Source organism: Dreissena polymorpha, chromosome 14, assembly GCF_020536995.1.
Source record: "Dreissena polymorpha isolate Duluth1 chromosome 14, UMN_Dpol_1.0, whole genome shotgun sequence".
NCBI classification, from domain to species: domain Eukaryota; kingdom Metazoa; phylum Mollusca; class Bivalvia; order Myida; family Dreissenidae; genus Dreissena; species Dreissena polymorpha.
The window spans coordinates 19,420,020-19,447,753 of record NC_068368.1 but is presented as its reverse complement, the minus strand read 5'-3'; the positions used below and the strand labels follow the sequence as shown (position 1 = coordinate 19,447,753).

The window sequence follows — 27,734 nt, the reverse complement described above, 5'->3', positions numbered from 1 at the left end:
GGGGCAACCAGACCTAGATTGGGATTGCATAAAAGGCCACAAGACTCAGCTTTAGATTGTATATGGGGCCACACGACCTAGCTTGGGATTTTCTTTTTTGAACTTCATATCAAGTTTATTGAATCTCTTGAAACTTGTGTACATTTCAAACAATGAGCTTAAGTAATAAGTTACAAAAGTGATGAATAAGTCAGAAAAGAGAGTATCCTAAAAAGCAATTTTAGGTAGTGTACATGAACAAGTATTGAATCATTTTTGGTTTAAGCCACAAGGAAGTGGTAAAGATGTTTAATGTTCAAAGGCAAAATTACACCTGAAACATGGTTGAGAGTACCACATGCAATTAAATTATTTGTTGTTGCAAGTGTTGCATTAATGAATCAAATTGTTTTACTGCTTTTAAATGAAAACAATATTTGCTGTCGATAACAATGGCGCAAACACATATTTGTATTAACTCATTTTTCAGATGAAAATAACAACATAATAAAATGTATTGAAAAGTTAACGTCAATAAGCAACCTTAATTATTTGCTGCTCAGAAGCAAAGTAAAATGGCTCTATGCAACCAGCATAAAACCAGAACAGTCTATGAGTTACTAGCTGGTAAAATGGCTCTATGCAACCAGCACAAAACCAGAACAGTCTACGAGTTAATAGCTGGTAAAATGGCTCTATGCAACCAGCACAAAACCAGAACAGTCTATGAGTTACTAGCTGGTAAAATGGCTATATGCAACCAGCATAAAACCAGAACAGCCTACGAGTTACTAGCTGTCTATTAATGTTTTATGCTGTTTGCTACTCAACAGTATCTTAGAGTTTGAAATTAAGCCTATAAAAGTTGAATCTATTAAAAAACATTCTAAGCAACTTCAAACAAGTCAAAAAGTGTATCTAAGTGGTCAATGGTTAATTAATAAGACTAAGTCTTTTTTTCTTACCAGTTGGAGCAGCTGAAACCCAGCGAAGATCTTCGTAGCCAGCTGCAGAAACTTGTTGTGACAGAAGCTGACGATCGCGCCACCGCGCCTCAAGGCCTCGGTGCGCACGTCGAGTTAGATCCGAGCACGATCATAAAGGTCTCCCGGATCCTCGGCGCACTGGACTCCCCCCGTGACACTTCACACGGCAGTGGACGTTCAGACATGAGTTCGGTACAAACCCATGGGACCACTTTCGCCTCCTCTGTCGACCTGGTGAGTAATGGCGCTTTTTTAGGGGGTTTCACAAGATCATCTCTTTAAGACAAAGACTCCAGTTCATCTTTCTACCCAGGAGATTGACTTGAAAGAGTTTCTCAAGGCTTCCATGCAATGGAGATACAATTGACCCTTTCAGTGCTGGAACCGAATTTAAAAGGCCTTTGCAAACAGTTTGGATCCAGATGAGAGCTACAGAACGAGGCGTCTCATCTGGATCCAAACTGTTTGCTATTCTGATAGTATTCTTTGAAAAAAATTCGAAGAAAATGCAAATGTTAGAAATTCAGCAGACAACATTTTAGCAGACAACAAATTTCCCAGCATGCAAAGGAATAATAGGCTAAAACTATACTATTTTCTTAGAATAAGCATGATATCGATATTTAAATCATGTTAAAATGCAATTCTTTCATAAAATTTGGGATGGCATGGTACTTTTCAATTATAGGAAGGGCACATAACCCATAAGGCCCCATTATGTCATTAAGTTGATGAATTGGTTTGATTACAGTTTTTCCTAATAATTTATTCATGGAAATAAGTTCTGGACTTCATCTCTGAAACTAAAATCGAGAAATTCATATGTCTGCTGGTGTATATGTTTATACAGTATATAACTCAGGAATCATCTAAGTTGTGTATATTTTACAATCTATAAGAGGATAAATCTCCCATGGAGGTAAGTAGTTATTATAGTTTTGGGTGGTTAGCAACCTGTAGAACATGCGCAGATACAAATTTCAGGGGCTTGATATGTGTTTCCATTGCTATATATGCTTAATGTTTCAATTGATATATATGCTTGAATCTATATTGACAAGTTTGTGAGCTAACTGTTGTGAAGTTTTTAATTGTTATGATTCGCAGATGATTTGTCTCTAAAACAGAGCATAACATTCAGTTATTAATGTCAATAATTGGATGTTTAGTGTATTCCAAAGAAAAATACAGTTATTAAAAAAATATTGAGTACATATAATTTGTATTTGCTTTCGCCATTGGGTTTTTTTTTTTTTAAGTACAGTTTTTTAGGTGCAAAATAGTTTCAAAATAACACTGTTATGTAAATACAGTCTACTCGTTATCTCGAAGTCGGCGGGAACAAGAAAAAATATCGAGATAACGAGAGCTCGAGATATCCGATTAGGCGTTTTTAAAGAAATAAAAGATAAAAATTAATTTCATAGAATTCACTTCTTTTTCGCGAGTGGAGCTAATCTTAATCAAGTTAATTAATGCGAAAAGTACAGACAATTGTATGTTTTTAACTATAAAATACATAATTTGTAATAAAAAAAAGTACATACCAAATGAATTACACCAATGATTCCTTTATTTGTGTTAGTTTATGAGGAAAGTGAGGCCCTTTTATCATGTCACGAACATAGCATATTTGACACGGCCGCCATTTTTGAAATTCTTGACACGTGCATGTAGGGTGTTACCCATTTCAAATATATATGGATGGATGTATTAATCCTTTGTTCCGAAAGATGAAAGATTGAATTTTATGTTAATGTATGCACACTTTGAATAAAATGTTTAGTAAAAACGTATTTTTAACGCTAATTTTCAATTAGACTTTCGGCCTTTCGGCAGGCTGTGTATTAATTTAAGTTATATGCAGTTAAAGCGACAAGCCTTATTCAAGTGTTAATGGCTAACGACATTAGACACGTGTGATAATTGATGCAATTAACGGATCAATTATCTACTGCACAGTATCGGGAGCAGCCGTGCGAAGCGGGACGGTGAAGTATCAAAGAACAAATTTCTCGCCTTTGCCTACACTGGGACAGTGATTCGCAATTCGAGATAAACCACAGTAAATACATGTAAAATTGGGACTCAGGACAAATTTTTATATCGGAATATCGAATTATTCGAGATAACAAAAATGGAGATATGTGATGTTTATTAATATAGATAAAGAAGGAAAAAAGTTGGGACATTGAGCTTACCTCGACATATTGAGAAAATCGAGATATGCGATGTCGAGAAAATGAGAGTAGACTGTATTCTAATATTTATTATGCCCCCCTTCGAAGAAGAGGGGGTATATTGCTTTGCTCATGTCGGTCTGTCGGTCGGTCTGTCTGTCGGTCTGTCTGTCGGTCCGTCCACCAGGTGGTTGTCAGATGATAAGTCAAGAACGCTTGGGCCTAGGATCATGAAACTTCATAGGTACATTGATCATGACTCGCAGATGACCCCTATTGATTTTGAGGTCACTAGGTCAAAGGTCAAGGTCACAGGTGAAGGTCACAGTCACTGGAAATAGGCATTTTAAGGATTTAGCATGGTTCAAACAAGGGAAACAACTACCGTTTATGCATGTTCTTTTTGTTACAGCATTTGCCTCCCTTGTAATATATTTTAATTTTACCAAATGTAAGGCTAACTGCATTTTTGTAATGCATGGTATCAACCACCACCACCACCACCACCACCACCACCACCTTATGCCCCCCTTCGAAGAAGAGGGGGTATATTGCTTTGCTCATGTCGGTCGGTCGGTCTGTCAGTCTGTCGGTCTGTCTGTCGGTCCGTCCACCAGGTGGTTGTCAGATGATAAGTCAAGAACGCTTGGGCCTAGGATCATGAAACTTCATAGGTACATTGATCATGACTCGCAGATGACCCCTATTGATTTTGAGGTCACTAGGTCAAAGGTCAAGGTTACAGGTGAAGGTCGCAGTTACTGGAAATAGGCATTTTAAGGATTTAGCATGGTTCAAACAAGGGAAACAACCACCGTTTATGCATGTTCTTTTTGTTACAGCATTTGCCTCCCTTGTAATATATTTAAATTTTACCAAATGTAAGGCTAACTGCATTTTTGTAATGCATTGTATCAACCACCACCACCACCACCACCAGGGGGTATATTGCTTTGCTCATGTCGGTCGGTCGGTCTGTCGGTCTGTCTGTCGGTCCGTCCACCAGGTGGTTGTCAGATGATAAGTCAAGAACCCTTGGGTCTAGGATCATGAAACTTCATAGGTACATTGATCATGACTCGCAGATGACCCCTATTGATTTTGAGGTCACTAGGTCAAAGGTGACAGGTGAAGGTCACAGTTACTGGAAATAGGCATTTTAAGGATTTAGCATGGTTCAAACAAGGGAAACAACTACCGTTAATGCATGTTCTTTTTGTTACAGCATTTGCCTCCCTTGTAATATATTTAAATTTTACCAAATGTAAGGCTAACTGCATTTTTAGCTCATCTATTTTTTGAAAAAAAAATTATGAGCTATTGTCATCACCTTGGCGTCGGCGTTTGCGTTGGCGTCCGGTTAAGTTTTGCGTTTAGGTCCACTTATCTCAGAAACTATCAATGCTATTGCATTCAAACTTGGTACACTTACTTACTATCATGAGGGGACTGGGCAGGCAAAGTTAGATAACTCTGGCTTGCATTTTGACAGAATTATGTGCCCTTTTTATACTCAGAAAATTGAAAATTTTGGTTAAGTCTTGCGTTTAGGTCCACTTTTCTCAGTAAGTATCAATGCTATTGCATTCAAACTTGGTACACTTACTTACTATCATGAGGGGACTGGGCAGGCAAAGTTAGATAACTCTGGCGTGCATTTTGACAGAATTATGTGCCCTTTTTATACTTAGAAAATTGAAAATTTTGGTTAAGTTTTGTGTTAAGGTCCATTTTATTCCTTAAGTATCAAAGCTATTGCTTTCATACTTGCAACACTTACTAACTATCATAAGGGGACTGTGCAGGCAAAGTAATGTAACTCTGACTGGCATTTTGACAGAATTATGTGCCCTTTTTATACTTAGAAAATTGAAAATTTGATTTATTTTTGTGTTTAGGTCCACTTTATTCCCACAGTATCAAAGCTATTGCTTTCATACTTGCAACAATTATTAACTATCATAAGGGGACCGTGCAGGCAAAGTTATGTAACTCTGACTGGCATTTGGACGGAATTATGGGCCCTTTATACTTACAAAATTGAAAATTTGGTTAAGATTTATGTTTTGGTCCACTTTACCCCTAAAGTATCATAGATATTGCTTTCATACTTGAAACACTCACTAACTATCATAAGGGTACAGTAAAAGGACAAGTTGCATAACTCTGGTTGTCATTGTTACGGAATTATGGCCCTTTTTTGACTTGGTAACTTTGAATATATGGTTTAATTTTGTGTTTTGATCCACTTTACTTCTTAAGTATCAAGGCTATTGCTTTCAAACTTCAAATACTTTCATGCTATCATGAGGTTACTGTACCTGGCAAGTTGAATTTTACCTTGACCTTTGAATGACCTTGACTCTCAAGGTCAAATTATTAAATTTTGCTAAAATTGCCATAACTTCTTTATTTATGATTATATTTGATTGATACTTTGACGAAACTACTCTTACCTGACATACCACAATAGACTCCACCCAAACCATCCCCCGTGCCCTCCCCCCTCCCTCCCCCCCCCCCTAATTTTTTTTTTTTTTTTTTTTTTTTTAACATCATCTCACAAATGACCACCACACCCTCACACTATACCCCCCCCCACCCCACCCCCCCCCCCCCCCTCCCATTTTTTTTTTGTTGATTTTTTTTTTTTTTTTTTTTTTTAAGATCATCTCACAAATTACCACCACACCCTCACACTATACCCCACCCCCCCCCCCCATTTATTTTTTTTAAACGGTTATGTTTGAAATACCGTCCAACCATCGCACCCAAAAATCCCCCCCCATCACCCCCCCCCGCCGATTTTTTTTTGTTTCTTCTTCGCTTTTTTGGAAGATAATGTAATAATTAGGGATGGCATCGAATACCAATATCGGTATTCGAATGTTCGCAAATTCATTCAATCGAATATTCGCATAAAACGGCTGGTTTGATTTTTCCTTGTTATGTGTTAATTTCCATTGGTTTGTAAGTTATATCCGTTTGCTAAATACGAGGCTGTTTATTAACGTTGCTATCGAATAATTGTATCGCTGTAGACTAATACTATGACCGATACTGTGATCGGGCACAAATAGAATGAAAACCATCGTGTCATAGAATTTTATTTTTTTATGATTCCACAGATTTGTAGCAGACCCCGCATATGTAAAACTAAGTTTACACAAATTACACGTTGCGGTCTTCTTATCCACAGACCGTGTAAAGTATTCCATACTGCAGAAAGGGTCAGTGGCATTTTCAGATTTGAATTATGATTCCTTGATGATTGTTTAATTTATATCATCTGTTACTTTTGAGTAATTCACATATGTGAATGTCTGTTCAAACTGTGATCACAAAAACTAAATTACTATTCGCCAGTAAATTGAAGCCCTTAATTGGTACCTAATTGACAAACAACAGTTCGGGCCCTTTCTTATAGTAAGTATATTGCATTGCGCGATTTGAGTAATTCACACATTTTAATGGCTGTACATACTGTGATCACAAAACTTAATTATTATTTGCCAGTCAATTGAAACCGTTAATTGGCACCCCATTGGCAAACAACAGTCGGGGCCTTTCTTAGAGCGTGTATATTGCATTGCGCAATCAACACTGATACGGGCCGCGTTATCAGTTTGACACGAAGATCGTCACGTCAAACATGTTACTCCCAGGTGATTTCGGTTGCATTTTAGCAAGCGGTTCGCAGGTCATTAAATATTGGTGAAATTACGTTTGGAAAAAAATGCAAATATACGAATATCATTTTTATTATTCGAATGCTGACCATTCAATTGAATATTCGAATATTCGAATAATTTTGCCATCCCTAGTAATAATTGTCCACAACCCCACACTATACACCCCTCTTCACTCCACCCCTCCCTCCTTTGTGATTGAAAATGAGAGTCCCTTCACCTTTAAAAATAAAATAGATGAGCGGTCTGCACCCGCAAGGCGGTGCTCTTGTTGTAATGCATTGTATCAACCACCACCACCACCACCACCACCACCACCACCACCACCACCACCACCACCACCACCACCACCACCACCACCCTTGTTGTGGTTATCTCCGCCCTCTGTCTGTCCTAGCCACTATCTGTTACACCATAAGCACTAGAACCTTGAAACTTAATTACATGGTAGCTATGAGCATATGTGGGATCCTGCACTATTTGGAATTTTGATCTGACCCCTGGGTCAAAAATTATGGGGGTTGGGGTGGGGCAAGGTCAGATATTTTCACTCATTATCTCGACTATTATAAATGAAATATATATAATGGAGCTATCCTGATCACGTCTGTGTTACCGCTAGCGTGCACATGTTACAGTTTGTGTACTACCCCAACTATTTTCTTTGTCCTTTGACATATTACTTTTTTATCGTTGTTCACAGTGACAAAAAACGTATTCACACAATGGCTGCTACTACAACTTATAGCCCATATAGGGGGGCATGCATGTTTTACAAACAGCCCTTGTTACATGAGATTTGCTCTGGAAAAATTGGTTTTAATTCATTCGCTTTGTACCAGATTAGACTTTGGGATGAAACTTTCTGCCTAAACTGAATATTTGCTTATACGAGAATTTGTTTTAACGAAAAATTCCAAAAAAGCCAAAAGTGTCATATCTGATGAGCCTCTGTGAATTGCACAAGCTGATTATGGATAACACTTTATGCACATGCAATAAGCCCAGTTTTCTCAGAACATGGCTCATTTAAAACAAGGCAGCCCTCACAATTCTGAACTATTTTTATGCCCCCCTTCGAAGAAGAGGGGTTATATTGCTTTGCTCATGTTGGTCTGTCGGTCGGTCTGTCGGTCCGTCCACCAGGTGGTTGTCAGACAAAAACTCAAGAACGCTTGGGCCTAGGATCATGAAACTTCATAGGTACATTGATCATGACTCGCAGATGACCCCTATTGATTTTGAGGTCACTAGGTCAAAGGTCAAGGTCACGGTGACCCGAAATAGTAAAATGGTTTTTGAATGATTACTCAAGAACGCATACGCCTAGGATCATGAAACTTCATGGGTAGATTGATCATGACTTGCAGATGACCCCTATTGATTTGGAGGTCACTAGGTCAAAGGTCAAGGTCACAGTGACCCGAAATAGTACAATGGTTTCCGGATGATAACTCAAGAATGCATACGCCTAGGATCATGAAACTTCATAGGTAGATTGATCATGACTTGCAGATGACCCCTATTGATTTTGAGGTCACAAGGTCAAAGGTCAAGGTCACGGTGACCCAAAATAGTAAAATGATTTTCGGATGATAACTCAAGAAGGCTTTTGCCTAGGATCATGACACTTCATAGGTACATTGATCGTGACTCGCAGATGACCCCTATTGATTTTCAGGTCACTAGGTCAAAGGTCAAGGTCACAGTGACAAAAATCGTATTCACACAATGGCTGCCACTACAACGGACAGCCCATATGGGGGGCATGCATGTTTTACAAACAGCCCTTGTTTAATTCTTAATTGGGAAATGGAGTTATCGGACAATTATCAGACAAAAAGTCAACTTAAATACTGTATCATCAATTATTGTGATCTTTGTGTGACACAATTTGAAAAGTACATCTTCTTGTCAAATATATCAGACAAATCAACAGAATCACTTAAATTAAATTTGAGACTTGCTCATGGATAAGGGGGCATTGTCCACACCAGCTTATCAGGGACGACACTTTCCTCCCATATGGTACTTTTTGCTTTAAGGAAGTCTCTTCTTAAGGGAAATCCAGATTAGGCAGAAAGTGTCATCCCTGATAAGCCTGTGTATATTTCAGAAGCTAATAAAAAGTGACACTTTACGCACAAACATATAGGACTATTTTCCCAGAGCGTGCCTTTTATTTATTAGAGGTTGAACTGAGCAGGCACAAAAAATATGCAAGCAGTGACCACTAATTTTCAAATAAAAGTCTTGTATTCCAATTATAGTGTAATTCATCATTAATAAAAGTGTTTCAAACTTTTAATAATTGCCACTCGTTGCTTTCAGGCTCGAGTCTCAGAAGAGACCCCAGGTACAAGCAAAGTGGGTGGGGAACGGGTGTTGAAGGCCTCGAGTGATGGCCGTAATCTTTCACTATCCAAACAGGATAGTCTGTATCTTGTAAGTACTTCATCAGCTAATGTCTGTATCTTGTAAGCACTCGGCTACCTGACTTCATCAGCTAATATCTGTATCTAGTAAGCACTCAGCTACCTGACTGCAGCAGCTATAGTCTGTATCTTGTAAGAATCACCTACATAACTTCATCAGCTATAGTCTGTAAATTGTTAGCACTCACCTTCCTAACTTCAGCAGCTATAGTCTGTTTCTTTTCATCACTCATCTTTGTGACTTCATCTGCTATAGTCTGTATCTTTTAATCACTCATCTTTGTGACTTCATCAGCTACAGTCTGTATTTTGTTAGCACTCACCTTTCTAACTTCATCAGCTATAGTCTGTTTCTTTTAATTACTCATCTTTGTGACTTTATAAGCTATAGTCTGTAAGTACTCTCCTATGTCAGTTTATCAGCTATACGTTGATATTTTATGTGTGTCATCATCTAAAAATTCTGTTTTAATCATGCCACTTGGGTTAAAAATTGGGCACTCCCAGGGTTCACATAATTTATAAAGGCTAATATATTAAATAACTGTTAATATTTTTTCTGAATCCACAAGGGTAATGGATTTAATATTTGATGTTAAATGATCTAGTGGTCCTCTGCTTAGTTTGTTCAAATGGCGCCCCTTGCCTTAAAACTGGTCATGCCCATGTGTTCACACGATTAATATAGACTTAAAGTAAATAAATAAAGAAAAGTCTCTGAAACAATAATTCGCAGAGCTTTGATATTTTGTATGTAGCATCATGTAATGGTCCTATACAATGGATGTTCAGATCAAAACCCTTGGTTTGAACCTGGCAAACCCATTTTAGACAGATGGGTGACCTATTGCCATTGTGGCCCTCTTGTTTTTGTCCCCTACAGGTGAAACCGGAGGGAACTTATGGTTTGCGCTCTGTCTGTCAGTCTGTCCCACTTTTCTGGATCCTGTGATAACTTTAAAAATTCTTCATATTTTTAGCTCGACTGAGCACAAAGTGCTAATGGTGAGCTTTTGTGATCGCCTTTTGTCCGTCGTCCGTTGTCCATCGTCCGTCTTGCAACGTCAACATTTGCCTTGTTCACTCTCTAGAGGCCACATTTATTGTCCAATCTTCATGAAATTTGGTCAGTAGATTGGTTCCAATGATATCTTGGATGAGTTCAAAAATGGTGACGTTTGCTTGAAAAACATGGCTGCCAAGGGGCGGGGCATTTTTCCTAATATGGCTATAGCAAAATTTTGTTAACACTCTAGAGGCCACATTTATTGTCTGATCCTCATAAAACTTGGTCAGAAGATTCATCCCAATAATATCTTGGACGAGTTCGAAAATGATGTCGGTTGGTTGAAAAACATTGCCGCCAGGGGGCGGGGCATTTTTCCTAATATGGCTATAGTAAAACCTTGTTAACACTCTAGAGGCCACATTTATTTTCCGATCTTCATGAAACTTGCTCAGAAGATTTGTCCCACTGATATCTTGGATGAGGTCAGAAATGGTAACCTTTGCTTAAAAAACATGGCTGCCAAGGGGCGGTGCATTTTTTCTTATATGGCTATATATGACTATAGTAAAATCTTGTTAACACTTTAGAGGCCACATTTATTGTCCAATCTTCATGAAACTTGGTCAGAAGATTCATCCCAATAATATCTTGGACAAATTCCAAAATGATGCTGGTTGGTTGAAAAACATGGCCGCCAGGGGGCGGGTCATTTTTCCTTATATAGCTATAGTAAAACCTTGTTCACACTCTAGAGGCCACATTTATTGTCGTATCTTGATGAAATTTGGTCAGAAGATTTGTCTTAATGATATCTTGGATGAGTTCGAAATTGGTTACGTTTGCTTGAAAAACATGGCCGCCAAGGGGAGGGGCATTTTTAGCTCATCTATTTTTTGAAAAAAAATTATGAGCTATTGTCATCACCTTGGCGTCGGCTTCGGCGTCGGCGTCGGCGTCGGCGTTGGCGTTGGCGTCGGCGTCCGGTTAAGTTTTGCGTTTAGGTCCACTTTTCTCAGAAAGTATCAATGCTATTGCATTCAAACTTGGTACACTTACTTACTATCATGAGGGGACTGGGCAGGCAAAGTTAGATAACTCTGGCGTGCATTTTGACACAATTATGTGCCCTTTTTATACTTAAAAAATTGAAAATTTTGGTTAAGTTTTGCGTTTAGTTCCACTTTTCTCAGTGAGTATCAATGCTATTGCATTCAAACTTGGTACACTTACTTACTATCATGAGGGGACTGGGCAGGCAAAGTTAGATAACTCTGGCATGCATTTTGACAGAATTATGTGCCCTTTTTATACTTAGAAAATTGACAATTTTGGTTAAGTTTTGTGTTTAGGTCCATTTTATTCCTTAAGCATCAAAGCTATTGCTTTCATACTTGCAACACTTACTAACTATCATAAGGGGACTGTGCAGGCAAAGTAATGTAACTCTGACTGGCATTTTGACAGAATTATGTGCCCTTTTTATACTTAGAAAATTGAAAATTTGATTAAGTTTTGTGTTTAGGTCCACTTTATTCCTACAGTATCAAAGCTATTGCTTTCATACTTGCAAGATTTATGAACTATCATAAGGGGACGGTGCAGGCAAAGTTATGTAGCTCTGACTGGCATTTGGACGGAATTATGGGCCCTTTATACTTAGAAAATTTAAAATTTGGTTAAGATTTATGTTTTGGTCCACTTTACCCCTAAAGTATCATAGATATTGCTTTCATACTTGGAACACTCACAAACTATCATAAGGGTACAGTAAAAGGACAAGTTGCATAACTCTGATTGTCATTGTTATGGAATTATGGCCCTTTTTTGACTTAGTAACTTTTAATATATGGTTAAATTTTGTGTTTCGATCCACTCGAAGTATCAAGGCTATTGCTTTCAAACTTCAAATACTTACATGCTATCATGAGGTTACTGTACCTGGCAACTTGAATTTTACTTTGACCTTTGAATGACCTTGACTCTCAAGGTCAAATTATTAAATTTTGCTAAAATTGCCATAACTTCTTTATTTATGATTAGATTTGATTGATACTTTGATGAAACTACTCTTACCTGACATACCACAATAGACTTCACCCAAACCATCCCCCGTGCCCTCCCCCCCTCCCCCTCCCCCCCCCCTATTTTTTTTTTTTTTTTTTTTAAGATCATCTCACAAATGACCACCACACCCTCACACTATACCACCCCCCCCACCCCCCCCACCCCCCCCCCCCCAATTTGTTTTTTTGATTTTTTTTTTTTTTTTTTTTTTTTTTTTTTTTAAGATCATCTCACAAATTATCACCACACCCTCACACTATACCCCCCCCATTTTTTTTTTTTTAAACGGTTATGTTTGAAATACCGTCCAACCATCGCACCCAAAACCCCCCCCCCCCCCCCCCCGATTTTTTTTATTTTTTTTCGCTTTTTTGGAAGATAATGTAATAAATGTCCACAACCCCACACTATACACCCTTCTTCACTCCACTCCTCCCTCCTTTGTGATTGAAAATGAGAGTCCCTTCACCTTTAAAAAGAAAATAGATGAGCGGTCTGCACCCGCAAGGCGGTGCTCTTGTTCCTTATATGGCTATATAAGGCTATAGTAAAATCTTGTTAACACTCTAGAGGCCACATTTATAGTCAGATCTTCATGAAACTCAGTCAGAAGATTCATCCCAATAATATCTTGGACGAGTTTGAAAATGATGTCAGTTGGTTGAAAAACATGGCCACCACGGGGACGGGGCTATTTTCCTTATATGACTTTAGTAAAACCTTGTTAACACTCTAGAGGTCACATTAATTTTCTGATTATTATGAAACTCTGTCAAAAGATTTGTCCCAATGATATCTTGGAAATGTTCGAAAATGGTTTTGGTTGCTTTAAAAACATGGCCGCCAGGGGGCGGGGCATTTTTCCTTATATGGCTTTAGTAAAACCTTGTTTACACTGTAGAGTCCACATTTATTGTCCAATCTTCATGAAATTTGGTCTGAAGATTGGTCTCAATGATATCTTGGATGAGTTTGAAAATAATTATGTTTGCTTGAAAAAAATGGCTTCCAAGGGGCGGGGCATTTTTCCTTATATGGCTATAGTAACATCTTGTTAACACTCTAGAGGCCCCATTTATTGGTCGATCTTCATGAAACTTGGTCAGAAGATTCATCCTGATAATATCTTGGACGAGTTCAAAAATGAAGGCAGTTGGTTGAAAAACATGGCTGCCAGGGGTGGGGCATTTTTCCTTTTATGGCTATAGTAAAACCTTGTTAACAATCTAGAGGCCACATTTATTTTCCGATCTTTGTGAAACTTGGTCAGAAGATTTATCCCAATAATATCTTGTTATCTCAGGTGAGCGACTTTGGGCCTTTCAGGCCCTCTTGTTTCATGAAACTTGACACATGGACAGATGGCAATAAGAACATTATGCACGTCATTTCATTTTGTTCCTACGTCAAGAATTCTGGTTGCTATGGCAACAAATATATATAAATAAAAGAAAATTCTGAAAATAGTGGAGTTTCACCGGTAGGGGACCATATTGCTTGGCAACCTCTTGTTTTATATATTTTTTTGTTTTAGATGAAAAAGATAAGGGACTTCGAACAGAAGTGTAAACCCTTACAAGAAAAAAATAAGAAGTTTCTAGAAAGAAACATGGAACTTACGATGCAGAACAGGAACTTGAAGGAACAGATAAGGAATATTGTCGGTGAAAACAAGACATTGGTATGTTATGTAGAAGATATAACAAGTGCCGTTCTGGGAAACCAGGGCTTAAAGCAGTCAGCACAGGCTGATCAGTGACAACACTAAACGCCTTTATGGAATGTCTTGTTTAAAGGGAGTCTCTTCTTAGTGAAAATCCAGTGTTTGCAAAAAGTGTCATCAGTAATAAGCGTGTGTGGGTTGAACAGACTAATCTGGGACAATACTTTAAGCACATGCATTAAGCCCTGTTTCCCCAGAGAAAGGTTTAATTATTCCCTTCAATTGTGATAGTTAGAAATAGAGATACTGATATTTATGATTATTCATACAATATGGAGTTCCAAATATTTTGGATAACATTAAGAGATAATTGTGCAGTAAAAAAAGGTGTTTCTTTTTGTACTTTGAATAAGCCTTTTGTGATACGGATGTGTGTAGTAATTATTGTACAATAATAAAGTAGAAATTGGGAAAATAACATTTTGTTAACATAGCAGATATCAAACTTTTGAATATCAAAATTGTCCCTCATACTCTGGTTTATCTACATATGTCTTTATTTGTTGTGTAGAGAGATAATCTGTTAACTTAATAGCTGGTGTTTGCAGTACAATCAAGTAATCACATTTTCAAAGTTTGCCAACAGAACAAAATGAGCTGCATCTAGGCAGTCCGCATAGGCTAATTAGGGATGGTACTTTCCACCTAGACTTTTTATGCCCCCAGAACATAGGTTCATATTAAAATCGCACCATCCGTTAGTCAGTTAGTTTGTCCGTCCCGATTAGTTTCCGCTCAATAAGTCAAGCAACTGTCATCAGATCTTCACCAAACTTCATGAAAATGTGTAAGGCAATAACATCTAGGTCAAGTTTGATAATCGGCCAAATTGACCTAGATATTGAGTTACGGCCCTTGAATCATCGTAATTTTTTTTTTTCTCGTTTCCACTCAATAACTCAAGCAATTGTCATCAGATCTTCACCAAACTCCATGAAAATGTGAAAGGCAATAACATCTAGATCAAGTTGGATAATTGGCCAAATAGACCCAGACACTCCTGAGTTACAGCCCTTGAATCATCATAAAATTGTTGTTGTTTTTTGTTTCCGCTATATAACTCAAGCAAATGTCATAGGATCTTCACCAAACTTCATGAAAATGTGTAAGGCAATAACATCTAGGTCAAGATTGATAATCGGTCAAATTGATTCAGACACTCCTGAGTGACAGCCCTTGAATCATAAAAATTGAGTTTTTTCTCGTTTCCGCTCAATAACTATAGCATTTGTCATCGGATCTTCACCAAACTTCATAGAAATTTGTAAGGCAATAAAATCTAGGTTAAGTTCAATAATCAGCCAAATTCACCCAGGCACTTCTGAGTTATGGCCCTTGAATCATCAAAAAATTGCGTTTCCACTGGAAAAATGCTAATAACTTCTATGTCGCTTCAAATGTTATCTTCATATTTGGTATGCATGTGTATATGGACAAGGCCTTTCCATATGCACACAAATTTTGATCCCTTTGACCTTGAACTTAGGGTCCGTGTTAAGGTTTCAAAATCTGCGTTTAGGTTTGGAAAAAGCGTTTTTCGGGGGCATATGTCTTCCGATGGAGACAGCTCTTGTTTTTTTTTAAAAGAGACTTAATTGAAAAATTTTACAAGAAAAGTGGAAAGTGTCCTCCCTGATTAGCAAGTGCCGACTGCACAGCCTTATCTGGTTGGGACGACACTTCAACACATGCATTAAGCCCAGTTTTCCCAGAATGAGGCTCAGTTGTTAACCTGTCTGACAACGACTTTATACTAATTCCCTTATACATTTGAAAATATAACTGGCTGTTATATGAAAATTGATATCAATTACTTAAAATTAATTCAACAAAGATTTGTTTCTATGCAATTTGTTTATAATAAGATTAAACAAAAGATTGTTTCCTACCTGATTTGTTTATAATAAGATTTAATGTTTGAAGAAGGAGCACCTCAACATCTGCCGACAGAAGTGTTCTGGGTTGTCAAGGCAACTCAACGACGCCGAGGTAGAGCGAGCCAGACTGGAGAAACATGCACAGGAAGTGGATAGGCTCAAAACTGACAATGAGGAACAGGCTAAAACTATCACTGCAATGAAGCAACTGGCTGTTGTAAGTTTGGGGTCGGTCAGTTTTTCATACTACCCTCCCCCGTTGCAAACAAAGTTGAGCCTGGCTCACAGGAGAATCATGGGTGATTGCTTTTAACCCTTTGCATGCTGGGAAGTTTGTCGTCTGCTAAAATGTCGTCTGCTGAATTTCTAAAATTAGCATTTTCTTCGATTTTTGTTCAAAGAATACTATCAGAATAGCAAACAGTTTGGATCCTGATGAGATGCCACATTCTGTGGCGTCTCATCTGGATCCAAACTGTTTGCAAAAGCTTTTAAAATTCGGTTCCCGCACTGAAAGGGTTAAGGAATTATTTGTTTAAAGGAAGACTATTCTAAAAGAAATTGCAGTCTAGGTGGAAATAGTGATCCCTGATCAGTCTGTGCAGAATGCTGCATTAAGCCCAGTTTACACAGAGGTAGAATGAAAGTTTGAGACAATGCATATTGGAGTCAGCCTAAAATAGGATAAGTTTGTGGAGCAAACAACTTCTTTCAATTTTTCAAGCAATATTTTAATTAACTTCTAGTAAAAGGTCTTCAAGACACTTTTTTTATCTACACTGATCCACACATTTCTGAAATAGTGATATGGGGATATAAGTCACATTTGTTTCAATATAAAAGTGAGATTGATAACAAAATGTAATAAGAACGACTCTTGGTGAAAATGTGCATGATAGTTTTTATTTAAAAAGGTTATATTTTCTGATGAAATTAACAATTGATAAATTTCTGATAAAGTTAAAAAAAATCCATCAAAACATGAATATACGTCTTAAACGCCCTTTGATTGACTGCAACAAATTGCATGTCGAGGGAATACAAACTGTCGTTTTCGTAGCCAAGGACACTGATACTCTCTGCCAACTATCACAACAGTGATCACCTTAACCCTTACCCACTCAGAAGCAAAGTGAACATGGCTATGTGCAAACAGCATAAATCAGAACAGCCTGCAAGTAACGCGCAGTCCGTTCAGGTTTTATGCTATTTGCTGCTCGTCAGTATCTAAGGTTTGGAGATGAAGCCTTAAAAACTTAAATCTTGTTAGAAAGGTCTTAAATTAAATATAATTTTCTTAACAACAACAAATGCTGGAAAAATAGGTATTTAAGTGGTTAAGGGTTAATTAATGACAACTGTTGTCAAGACATTGACTTATTCACGACAGTCATCTTTACAAAACTTTAATGCAACTTTGTTGAAGTACCAACCTCTTTATATATGCAAAAAATTGAATTATCGTATTTGAATTTCAGATATGAATACTTGGCTGGTTTTCAAATATGTGTTCCCAGCTACAATATGAACATAAATTTGTACTGTAAGAGGTTGTATAGAAAATGTTCCATCTTTTTGTAATAAACTCTTCATCTTGCTGGCAAGGACATGATTACAAAAAGTGAAAGGTATCTCGTAAGAGAACGTTTTGTAAACATGGCACTGAATGCATTGGAGCCTTGGTCTGGGAAAACGGTGCTTAATACATGTGCCTCTAGTGTCATCCCAGATAAGCCTGCGCAGACTGTTCAGGCTAGTTAAGGTCAAGAATATGCTTATATGGTATTATTTTTCGTTTAAAGGAAATCTCCAGTTTAGGCAGAAAGTGTTGTCCCTGATTAGCATTTGCAGACTGCACAGACTTATCTGGGATGACACTTCACAGACATGTTTTCTTTGTTTCCATAATGTATGTATTTCCTTCTTCAGGAAAAGGACAGAAGAATGGAAGTACTGCAACATCGAAAGAAACGACGACTGCGTCTCTCACCTGAATATGTATGGATATTTCATTAATATAAGAATGAAAGCATCAACTTGAAAAGTTTATAAGCATTTTAAATCTGTTGTTTCTATGAAATGCAAAAAACACAACTTTTATCTTCTGTTTAAGACTTAAAAGTGTGGTCCTCCCCTCTATTTGTATATTTATTTGTAATCAAATTTTGAAACATTTTCATTAACATATTTTATTAATTCAAAAATAACATGAATGGACCTTTATGTCTGAAGAGATAATCAATAGATCCTTAGTGTTTTTAGAAAATGTAGCAAGATTTTTCAGAGTTTATTTGAAATAACAGGAACTCCTCAATAATCTATTGTTACACATGCTGGTTTTGATATTTTTCTAAGGAACTGATTGTAATGTATCAAAAAGACTGGTTGCGATGTTTTAAACAGACAGGTTGCGATGTTTTAAACAGACAGGTTGCGATGTTTTAAACAGACAGGTTGCGATGTTTTAAACAGACAGGTTGCGATGTTTTAAACAGACTTGTTGCTTTGTTTTAAACAGACAGGTTGCGATGTTTTAAACAGACTGGTTGTGATGTTTTAAACAGATTGGTTGCGATGCTTTAAACAGACTGGTTGTGATGTTTTAAACAGACTTGTTGCTATGTTTTTAACAGACAGGTTGCAATGTTTTAAACAGACTGGTTGCGATGTTTTAAACAGACTTGTTGCTATGTTTTAAACAAACAGGTTGCGATGTTTTAAACAGACTGGTTGCGATGTTTTAATCAGACTGGTTGTTATGTTTTGAACAGACAGGTTGCGATGTTTTAAACAGACTGGTTGTGATGTTTTAAACTGACTGATTGCGATGTTTTAAAAAAGACTGGTTGCGATGTTTTAAACAGACTGCTGTTATGTTTGAAAGAGATGGTTTGTGATGTTTTTCTTAGGAACTGGTTTTGATGTTTAAACTAACTGGCTATGATTTTTTAATGTTTGAGATATTGTTGTAACACAGACTGGTTGTGATGTTTCGCAGAGACTGGTTGTGAAGATCCAAACAGACTGGTTTGCTCTTGTTGTGATGTTTTATTAGTCTGGTGTGTTTGTAAAGTAGTCTGGTTGTATTTCAGTTATCTCGACTGGGCAGTCCAAGCAGTGCGGATGACGAGCGTTCACAGGACTCTGATCTCTCTGTGACATCTGTGTCTCAGAGCTGCTTGTCAGATGATGACATAATTGAAGAGGTTAGAATTCAGCATTTTAGCTGCACTCTGGGTGAAAGATAATTAATGCTTGTGTGTAAAGTGTTGTCCCAGATTAGCCTGTGCAGTCCGCTTAAGCTAATCGTGGACAACACTTTCTATTTTTATGGTGTTGCTTGTTCAAAGGAAATCTCTTTAAAAAAAATCAAAAAGAATAAATCCAAATGACTGGTAGGCAGAAAGTGTTGTCCCTAATTAGCTTGTGTTTACTGCACAGGCTAATCTGGGACTCTTTATGCACATGCATTTTGCCCAGTTTTCTCAGAGCTAGGATCATTTAGATAGTTTGCAAAACCCTATGGTTATAAGTAGTGAAATAGAGAGCATTCAAATCATGTGGTCTAGGTTTATTGTTTGAAGTCAACCACTCTATTGCTGGATACCTATGGGGGTCGGGCGTTACAATATGGCAGACGAATGGTCAATTATTTATTTAAACTTATTTTCATCAGATTAGCCTGTGCAGTCCCCACTGGCTAATCAGGGATGACTCTTAACGCTTTTATTGAATGTTGGTTTAAACGAAGTCTCTTCAAACAAAAATCCAGTTAAGGCTTTCAATTGGGAACCGAATTTTGAAGGCCTTTGCAAACAGTTTGGATCCAGATGAGACGCCACAGAACGTGGCGTCTCATCAGGATCCAAACTGTTTGCTATTCTGATAGTATTCTTTGAAAAAAATCGAAGAAAATGCTAATTTTAGAAATTCAGCAGACAACATTTTAGCAGAAGACAAATTTCCCAGCATTCAAAGGGTTAAGGCCAATAGTGATATCCCTGACTACACAGGCTAATCTGGGATCCCTGACTGCACAGGCTAATCTGGGAAAGTACTTTTTACACATGCTTCAAGCCCAGTTTTTGTCAGAACATGGGTCATTTTAAAAGATCTGTCAAGTATGATTTTGTTATTTCACGTTGCCTCATGTATCAACGCAATCATAATCCTATTCAGTTACCGCCTGATGATAATGAAAGACTTGACAAGAAATTCCGGACCCTGCAAAAGGAACATCTGCTGCTTCAGAAGTCTACAGCCAAGCTGCAGGGCATTCTGGGATGGGGCGTAGACCCCCAGAGATATGTCAAGGTCAGTATGGGTCATGATATGTCAGGTTCAATGTTTTTTGTAATTCCAATTATTTTTCATAGACATAACATACAATGGTCTTCATATGCGTGTAGGTTTACAGAAACAACAAATAAATAGTGTAAAATGTGTTTTAACAAAGCAATTTTATAGGAATATACAGTGGTCATTCAAAGTGGTTGATTTGTATGTCAAGTTCATTCCTTTATAGTAGATCAATTGTATTTCCAGATTATTCATTAATAATATGTCATCCGTATGTCAAGGTCATTATCTGAATGTTAATTTCATTTATAAGACTGCCTTTGTGCACACAATATTCTAATTATAAATTTCTACTTTTTAGCAATTCCAATAATATTTTTTACTTTATGTACCATTAACATATGTTGATGTAATTTTTAATTTTATTTCATTTAGACAAAGCTTGATTTTGAAGCGGACCTGTATGTGTCCCGATGTAAGATAGACAGTCTGGAAGAGTGCTTGGAGAAATATAAGGTAGGATAAGAAAACAATGTACTTGTTTTTAGCTCACTTGAAGTGTACTTTTATTTGCTTTTTAGCTCAACTGAGCTCTAAGTGCTCAAGGTGAGCTATTATGATCGCCATATGATGGGGGTCTTTTGAATAGCTTTTACCGATGTGGTTTGTGTGTCATCAACTGTTAGCTCGTTACCACTCTTGAAGAAACCTGTTAAGAATGTTTATCTGTGCAATATCTAGAAGGATTTCGAACCAGGGTCTTGTGCATCAAAAACTAGGACACCTAGTCAAATTGAAGAAAAAACATGTTAACTCTCTAGAGGCTTAAATAATGACACAATCTTGATGAAACCTGGTCAGAATATTTATTGGAAAAACACTTTAAGCATATGTATTTAGGCTAGTTTTTCCAGAATGAGGTTAATTTCTGGAACTGTGTGTTGCTTTAATGATCCCCCCCAGGACATTTTCGTGCAAGAAGCTTATAAACTGCAAGTTAAAAAGAAAGTAATTTTTTAAAGGTTCAAGGATAAATTATGGAGAACAACAACAAATTTGTTATATATATATAGGATCTGGCACGAGTTGTCATATCATACCATAGTTTATTAAACGAGTTCAGGAATTCTGTTAGTAAGCGAGCCTTTGGCTAGCTTACTAACGAATTTCCTGGACGAGTTTAATAAAATATGGTATAGTATGACAACGAGTGTCTGATCTTTTTTATCACATGCTTTTAAATGAGCAAATTAAATAAATATTTACGCAAACATAATCATAAATCCCGAATGTTGTTTACATTTCGTGACGTCATTTGACGTTGCAACGTCATTTCAAATGAACAAAAACTAAGCTAATGAAAACGCTAAATAGGTATATTACACAAGATAAAATATATGTAATGGTTATATTACATGGGAAACAGGGTATGGCATGTGATTAATATATATATGTTAAGCATGCATCTGAGATGCACTCTGAGATCTGATTATTGTAATGTGCTGAAATGGTAGGTTTGAGACACACTCTTAAAAAATGGGGCTTATTTCATGTGCGTAAAATGTAGCTCAGATTAGACGGTGCAGTTCCCACAGGACAACATTTTCCGCTTTTATGGTACTTTTCCTTTCTTGGTCATCTCTTTGTAGCAAAAATCTCCTTTATAGGAAAAGTGTCTTCCTTGATTAGCCTTTGTGGACTGCACAGGTTTATCTGGGACGAGACTTCACGTATTTGCATAAAGCCCTGTTAACTTAGAGCATGACTCATTTGTTTATGCATTTCTGTTGTGCTTTGTTTCAGGACAATGATGCAAGCTGGACCACAGAGAAAGAACAACTTTCAGCTAAAATACGAACCCACCAGCAGACGGTACGTATCATTAGCTGCTGTTATAGGAGAGTCATAGTTCTGTGTCAAGGTCAAAGATTGGGGGCTCATTTTGATGCACCATCTACTGTCTGTTCAAGGTCAATCCTCGATGATATTGTTATGCCCCTGAAGGAGGGCATATAGTGATTGCACTGTCTGTCTGTCTGTCTGTCTGTCTGTCTGTCTGTCTGTCTGTCTGTCTGTCCGTCCGTTTGTCCGTCCGTCCGTCCGTCCGTCCGTCTGTCTGTCACACTTTGTGTTTAGGTTTCGAAAAATGCTCATAACTTCTGTCTCTTCAGATGTAACATTCATATTTGGTATGCATGTGTATATGGACAAGGCCTTTCCATACGCACACAAATTTTGACCCCTTTGACCTTGACCTTAAACTTAGGGTCCCCGTTTAGGTTTCAAAACATGCGTTTAGGTTTCGAAAAATGCTCATAATTTCCATCAAAGCGTTTATCAGGGGCATATGTCATCCTATGGAGACAGCTCTTGTTTGTATTACATCAATATTGCTTCCTACAAAGCTTTGAGACTTGCATGGCCGTTGTCTATGAAAATGATACATGCCATCCTTGTTCTATATAAAGATCGCAATTTTTTATGTAAGTTTTTCACCTTAACCAAAGATCATTATAATATATTCCTTTACATAGCTGGAATGAAAAGACGATTCCTTTGGGGAAAAAAAATCATTTGTCTTTAACACTTTTAGCGCAGACTTAATTTTGGTTTAAAGAGACTTGCTTTATGAAAAAAAATCCATAAAAGTAAAAGCGTTGTTCCTGATAAGCCTGTGCAATTCTGGGAAGGCACTTAATGTCCATGCATTAAGCCCTGTTGTCCCAGAACATGGCTTATCTTATACTAAGCCCACCGATGTTCACAGATAGACCAGCTGGAGTTACAGCTAAGGGAGACAACTGGTGCCTATGAAGAGCTGAAGGAGCATTCAGAACAGCTGGAGTTCTTGGTCCTGGAAACTCAGGAGAACACCAAGGTAAGCTGCACATGGCACAAGAGGGGGGGGGGGGGCTGCTACTTACAAGCATACACTCATTCAAAGTATACAGAACATTCTAGTCATGTATTGAAGAAACACTAGACTATTTTTATATGCTGTTATCTGTAGCAAGAAATATTGCACAGCATTCTTTGAGATAAGCTGAATTATTTTGTTGTGTAAATATTGTGACAGAAGAAACTGTGAAAATTGACGCAAAAAAATCACAACCTGACTTCTACTATGTTTGTCTTGTCATGATTCACCATTGAACTTTTGAATTGATAACTCAATTAAAAATATATATTGTTTTGTTCATTAGCGTTCTCAGATTTTATGTTATTTTTATATTTTCACAGAACTATTTTATTTTGCATGTTTATGAACATTCCAACATGTTCCATGTTTATGCTCATCCTGTTGCTTTCATGATCATTCAAACATGATCATCAATTTGCTTTTAGGATGTTTACAAAAGTAGTCAAGGTTTGTCATAATCATATGAATGCAGCTTTTTTCACATGTACATCAATGCTGCAGTCTGATTGAATAATATGTTCTCATGAACTTTTTTCATTTCCTTATAAACCCTACTTTATGCACATTAAAAATAAATGTTTTATTACCAAATATTCAGATGTTATTTTTATGTGTCAATAGCAAAATGATTTCATAGTTTTGAGGGAAGGTAACAAAAATGCTGTTCAAAGAAATTGAACTCAAACAAGATTCATACACCAGTGTATAGAAATCCATTTTGGCATTTAGTTTGTTCATGTTACAGCTAATATCATTTTTGTGTTTTAATTATAAGAATTGCACCGTCTTTTTCAATGATTTTCTTGAAAACTGAACTGTCTGTAATATATTAACTGTCAGAAAACTAAGGTGATATCAGCATTTATGCAAATGAGACGTAATTTTCCCAACAGTTTATACGCTGTTGAAATGCAGAAAAACGCTATTCAATACATAATACAACAAGCATTCTGGTTTTTGAACATTTTGTTTGCTTTTATAATTATGCCCCCCTTCGAAGAAGAGGGGGTATATTGTTTTGCTCATGTCGGTCTGTCCGTATGTCTGTACGTCCGTATGTCCGTCCACCAGATGGTTTCCGGATGATAACTCAAGAACGCTTAGGCCTAGGATCATGCAACTTCATAGGTACATTGATCATGACTGGCAGATGACCCCTATTGATTTTGAGGTCACTAGGTCAAAGGTCAAGGTCACGGAGACCCTAAATAGTAAAATGGTTTCCGGATGATAACTCAAGAACGCTTATGCCTAGGACCATGAAACTTCATAGGTACATTGATCATGACTCGCAGATGACCCCTATTGATTTTCAGGTCACTAGGCCAAAGGTCAAGGTCATGGTGACCCGAAATAGTAAAATGGTTTCCGGATGATAACTCAAGAACGCTTATGCCTAGAATCATGAAACTTCAAATGGACATTGATCATGACTCGCAGATGACCCCTAATGATTTTCAGGTCACTAGGTCAAAGGTCAAGGTCACGGTGACCCGAAATTGTAAAATGGTTTCTGGATGATAACTCAAGAACGCTTATGCCTAGGATCATGAAACCTCATAGGTACATTGATCATGACTGGCAGGTGACCCCTATTGATTTTCAGGTCACTAGGTCAAAGGTCAAGGTCACGGTGACCCAACTTAGAAAAATGGTTTCCGGATGATAACTCAAGAACACTTACGCCTAGGATCATGAAACCTCATAGGTACATTGATCATGACTCGCAGATGACCCCTATTGACTTTCAGGTCACTAGGTCAAAGGTCAAGGCCACAGTGACTTGACACAGTAAAATGGTTTCCTGATGATAACTCAAGAAAGCTTATGCCTAGGATCAAGAAACTTCATAGATACATTGATCATGACTCGCAGATGACCCCTCTTGATTTTCAGGTCACTAGGTCAAAGGTCAAGGTCACAGTGCCAAAAAACGTATTCACACAATGGCTGCCACTACAACTGACAGCCCATATGGGGGACATGCATGTTTTACAAACAGCCCTTGTTATAACAGAGGCAGCCTTGCTTTATAATTATCACTTTTGCTTCAGTAAATCATTATTTTTGCAAAAGGAGTCAACATTTATTGCCATCCATGTGTTCATGCATCATGTTAATTGCAAAGTTTGTGTTTATAATATGAGTTCATGTTTTTTGTCATCAGAAATGTTGTCATAATCATAACAATAGTTATTCATGTTTATGATCATCATGTTGTCCTGATCATTCAACTGTGGTTATATGATCTTTTTTAATGTTGCATGTCATTTTTCTTTTGACAGTGTTCTTTATTGTAACACAGTGAGCCTTTTTGCTGGGAACACAGGGTTCAATGCATGATGTGTAAAGTGTCTGCACAGGCAAGTCAGGGATGGCACTTTTTGCACATGCATTTAGCCCAGTTTTCAAAGAACAAGTCTCCAGTGGTCATGGTCCATGTCATGTTTGGTGTGTTCAATGTTTCAAGCGTTGCATGCTGCTACTATGGCAGTGTTGGTTGGTATGCATGGTGTTATTGAGAAGACCTCCACCCCCACACATCCCCCCAATAGCTGCATGTGTGCATGACTGACTTGCCGGACTTGGCTGATACAACACAGATGTACTGCAGTCCAAACCAGGTACTCAACTGTTCATGCAATTGCAGTCCATACCAGGTACTCAACTGTTCATGTACTGCAGTCCATACCTGGTACTCTACTGTTCATGTACTGCAGGCCATACCTGGTACTCAACTGTTCATGTACTGCAGTTCATACCTGGTACTCAATTGTTCATGTACTGCAGTCAATACCTGGTACACAACTGTTCATGTATAGCAGTCAATACCTGGTACTCAACTGTTCATGCACTGCAGTCCATACCGGGTACTCAACTGTTCATGTACTGCAGGCCATACCTGGTACTCAACTGTTCATGTACTGCAGTCCATACCAGGTACTCAACTGTTCATGTACTGCAGTCAATACCTGGTACTCAACTGTTCATGTATTGCAGTCCATACCAGGTACTCAATTGTTCATGTACTGCAGTCCATACCAGGTACTCAACTGTTCATGTACTGCAGTCCATACCAGGTACTCAACTGTTCATGTACTGCAGTCCATACCTGGTACTCTACTGTTCATGTACTGCAGGCCATACCTGGTACTCAACTGTTCATGTACTGCAGTCCATACCTGGTACTCAACTGTTCATGTATAGCAGTCAATACCTGGTACTCAACTGTTCATGTACTGCAGGCCATACCTGGTACTCAACTGTTACATGTATAGCAGTCCATACCTGGTACTCAACTGTTCATGTATAGCAGTCCATACCTGGTACTCGACTGTTCATGTACTGCAGGCCATACCTGGTACTCAACTGTTCATGTATAGCAGTCCATACCTGGTACTCAACTGTTCATGTATAGCAGTCCATACCAGGTACTCAACTGTTCATGTACTGCAGTCCATACCTGGTACTTAACTGTTCATGTATAGCAGTCCATACCTGGTACTCAACTGTTCATGTACTGCAGGCCATACCTGGTACTCAACTGTTCATGTATAGCAGTCCATACCAGGTACTCAACTGTTCATGTACTGCAGTCCATACCAGGTATTCAACTGTTCATGTACTGCAGGCCATACCTGGTACTCAACTGTTCATGTACTGCAGTCCATACCAGGTACTCAACTCTTCATGTACTGCAGTTCATACCGGGTACTCAACTGTTCATGTACTGCAGTCCATACCTGGTACTCAACTCTTCATGTACTGCAGTTCATACCTGGCACTCAACTGTTCATGTACTGCAGTCCATACCAGGTACTCAACTGTTTATGTACTGCAGTCCATACCTGGTACTCAACTGTTCATGTACTGCAGTCCATACCTGGTACTCAACTGTTCATGTACTGCAGTCCATACCAGGTACTCAACTGTTCATGTACTGCAGGCCATACCTGGTACTCAACTGTTTATGTACTGCAGTCCATACCTGGTACTCAACTGTTCATGTACTGCAGTCCATAACAGGTACTCAACTGTTCATGTATAGCAGTCCATACCTGGTACTCAACTGTTCATGTACTGCAGTTCATACCAGGTACTCAACTGTTCATGTACTGCAGTCCATACCGGGTACTCAACTGTTCACTTTGAATGACTCTGAATGACCAGTGTGTGTGTTTTCATGGGCAGTACATGCCATAACATTCTTTGATAAACTAGTAAGTTATCATGGGCTGTACGTGCCATAACATTTCCTTGATTCTAGTGTTTTATCATGGACAGTACAATGCCATTTTTTTCCAGGAAGAATGGTGACATTTCGTAAAATATTATGGACTTTTTTTATTGGCGTCGTTGCAGGACGCCTAAAAACGATATTTCATTTTATCTGTAGTGAATGCTCATCACAGACCACCTTGTATGTCAAATTCTGTCAAATATTGATCATTAATGTGTTTAAGAATTTAATATACATAGTGGTTTGCCATTTTCCAGTAGTAAACAGTTAAGTGAATTGTGATATACATGTATTTGCTATTAATAGATTTGGGGAACATCTGTCAACACATAA

At 37.9% G+C, this 27,734-nt stretch overlaps 1 protein-coding gene across 4 annotated transcripts in view; it reads left to right on the top strand.

Moving 5' to 3' along the window:
• The window catches only part of LOC127856852 (centromere protein F-like), a 141,142-nt gene that overhangs the window by 13,163 nt on the left and 100,245 nt on the right, over positions 1–27,734 (top strand). For 3 of the 4 annotated variants that reach the window (XM_052393000.1, XM_052393003.1, XM_052393002.1), the window contains exons 2-11: positions 948–1,199; positions 9,166–9,279; positions 13,877–14,023; positions 15,989–16,159; positions 17,872–17,940; positions 19,035–19,148; positions 20,122–20,256; positions 20,677–20,757; positions 22,045–22,113; positions 23,009–23,119. In XM_052393000.1, the coding sequence (XP_052248960.1) occupies positions 948–1,199; positions 9,166–9,279; positions 13,877–14,023; positions 15,989–16,159; positions 17,872–17,940; positions 19,035–19,148; positions 20,122–20,256; positions 20,677–20,757; positions 22,045–22,113; positions 23,009–23,119 (1,263 nt within the window). Of the gene's footprint in view, positions 1–947; positions 1,200–9,165; positions 9,280–9,391; positions 9,402–13,876; positions 14,024–15,988; positions 16,160–17,871; positions 17,941–19,034; positions 19,149–20,121; positions 20,257–20,676; positions 20,758–22,044; positions 22,114–23,008; positions 23,120–27,734 lie in introns of those variants that run through there. The other variant, XM_052393001.1, reaches the window with a different exon arrangement.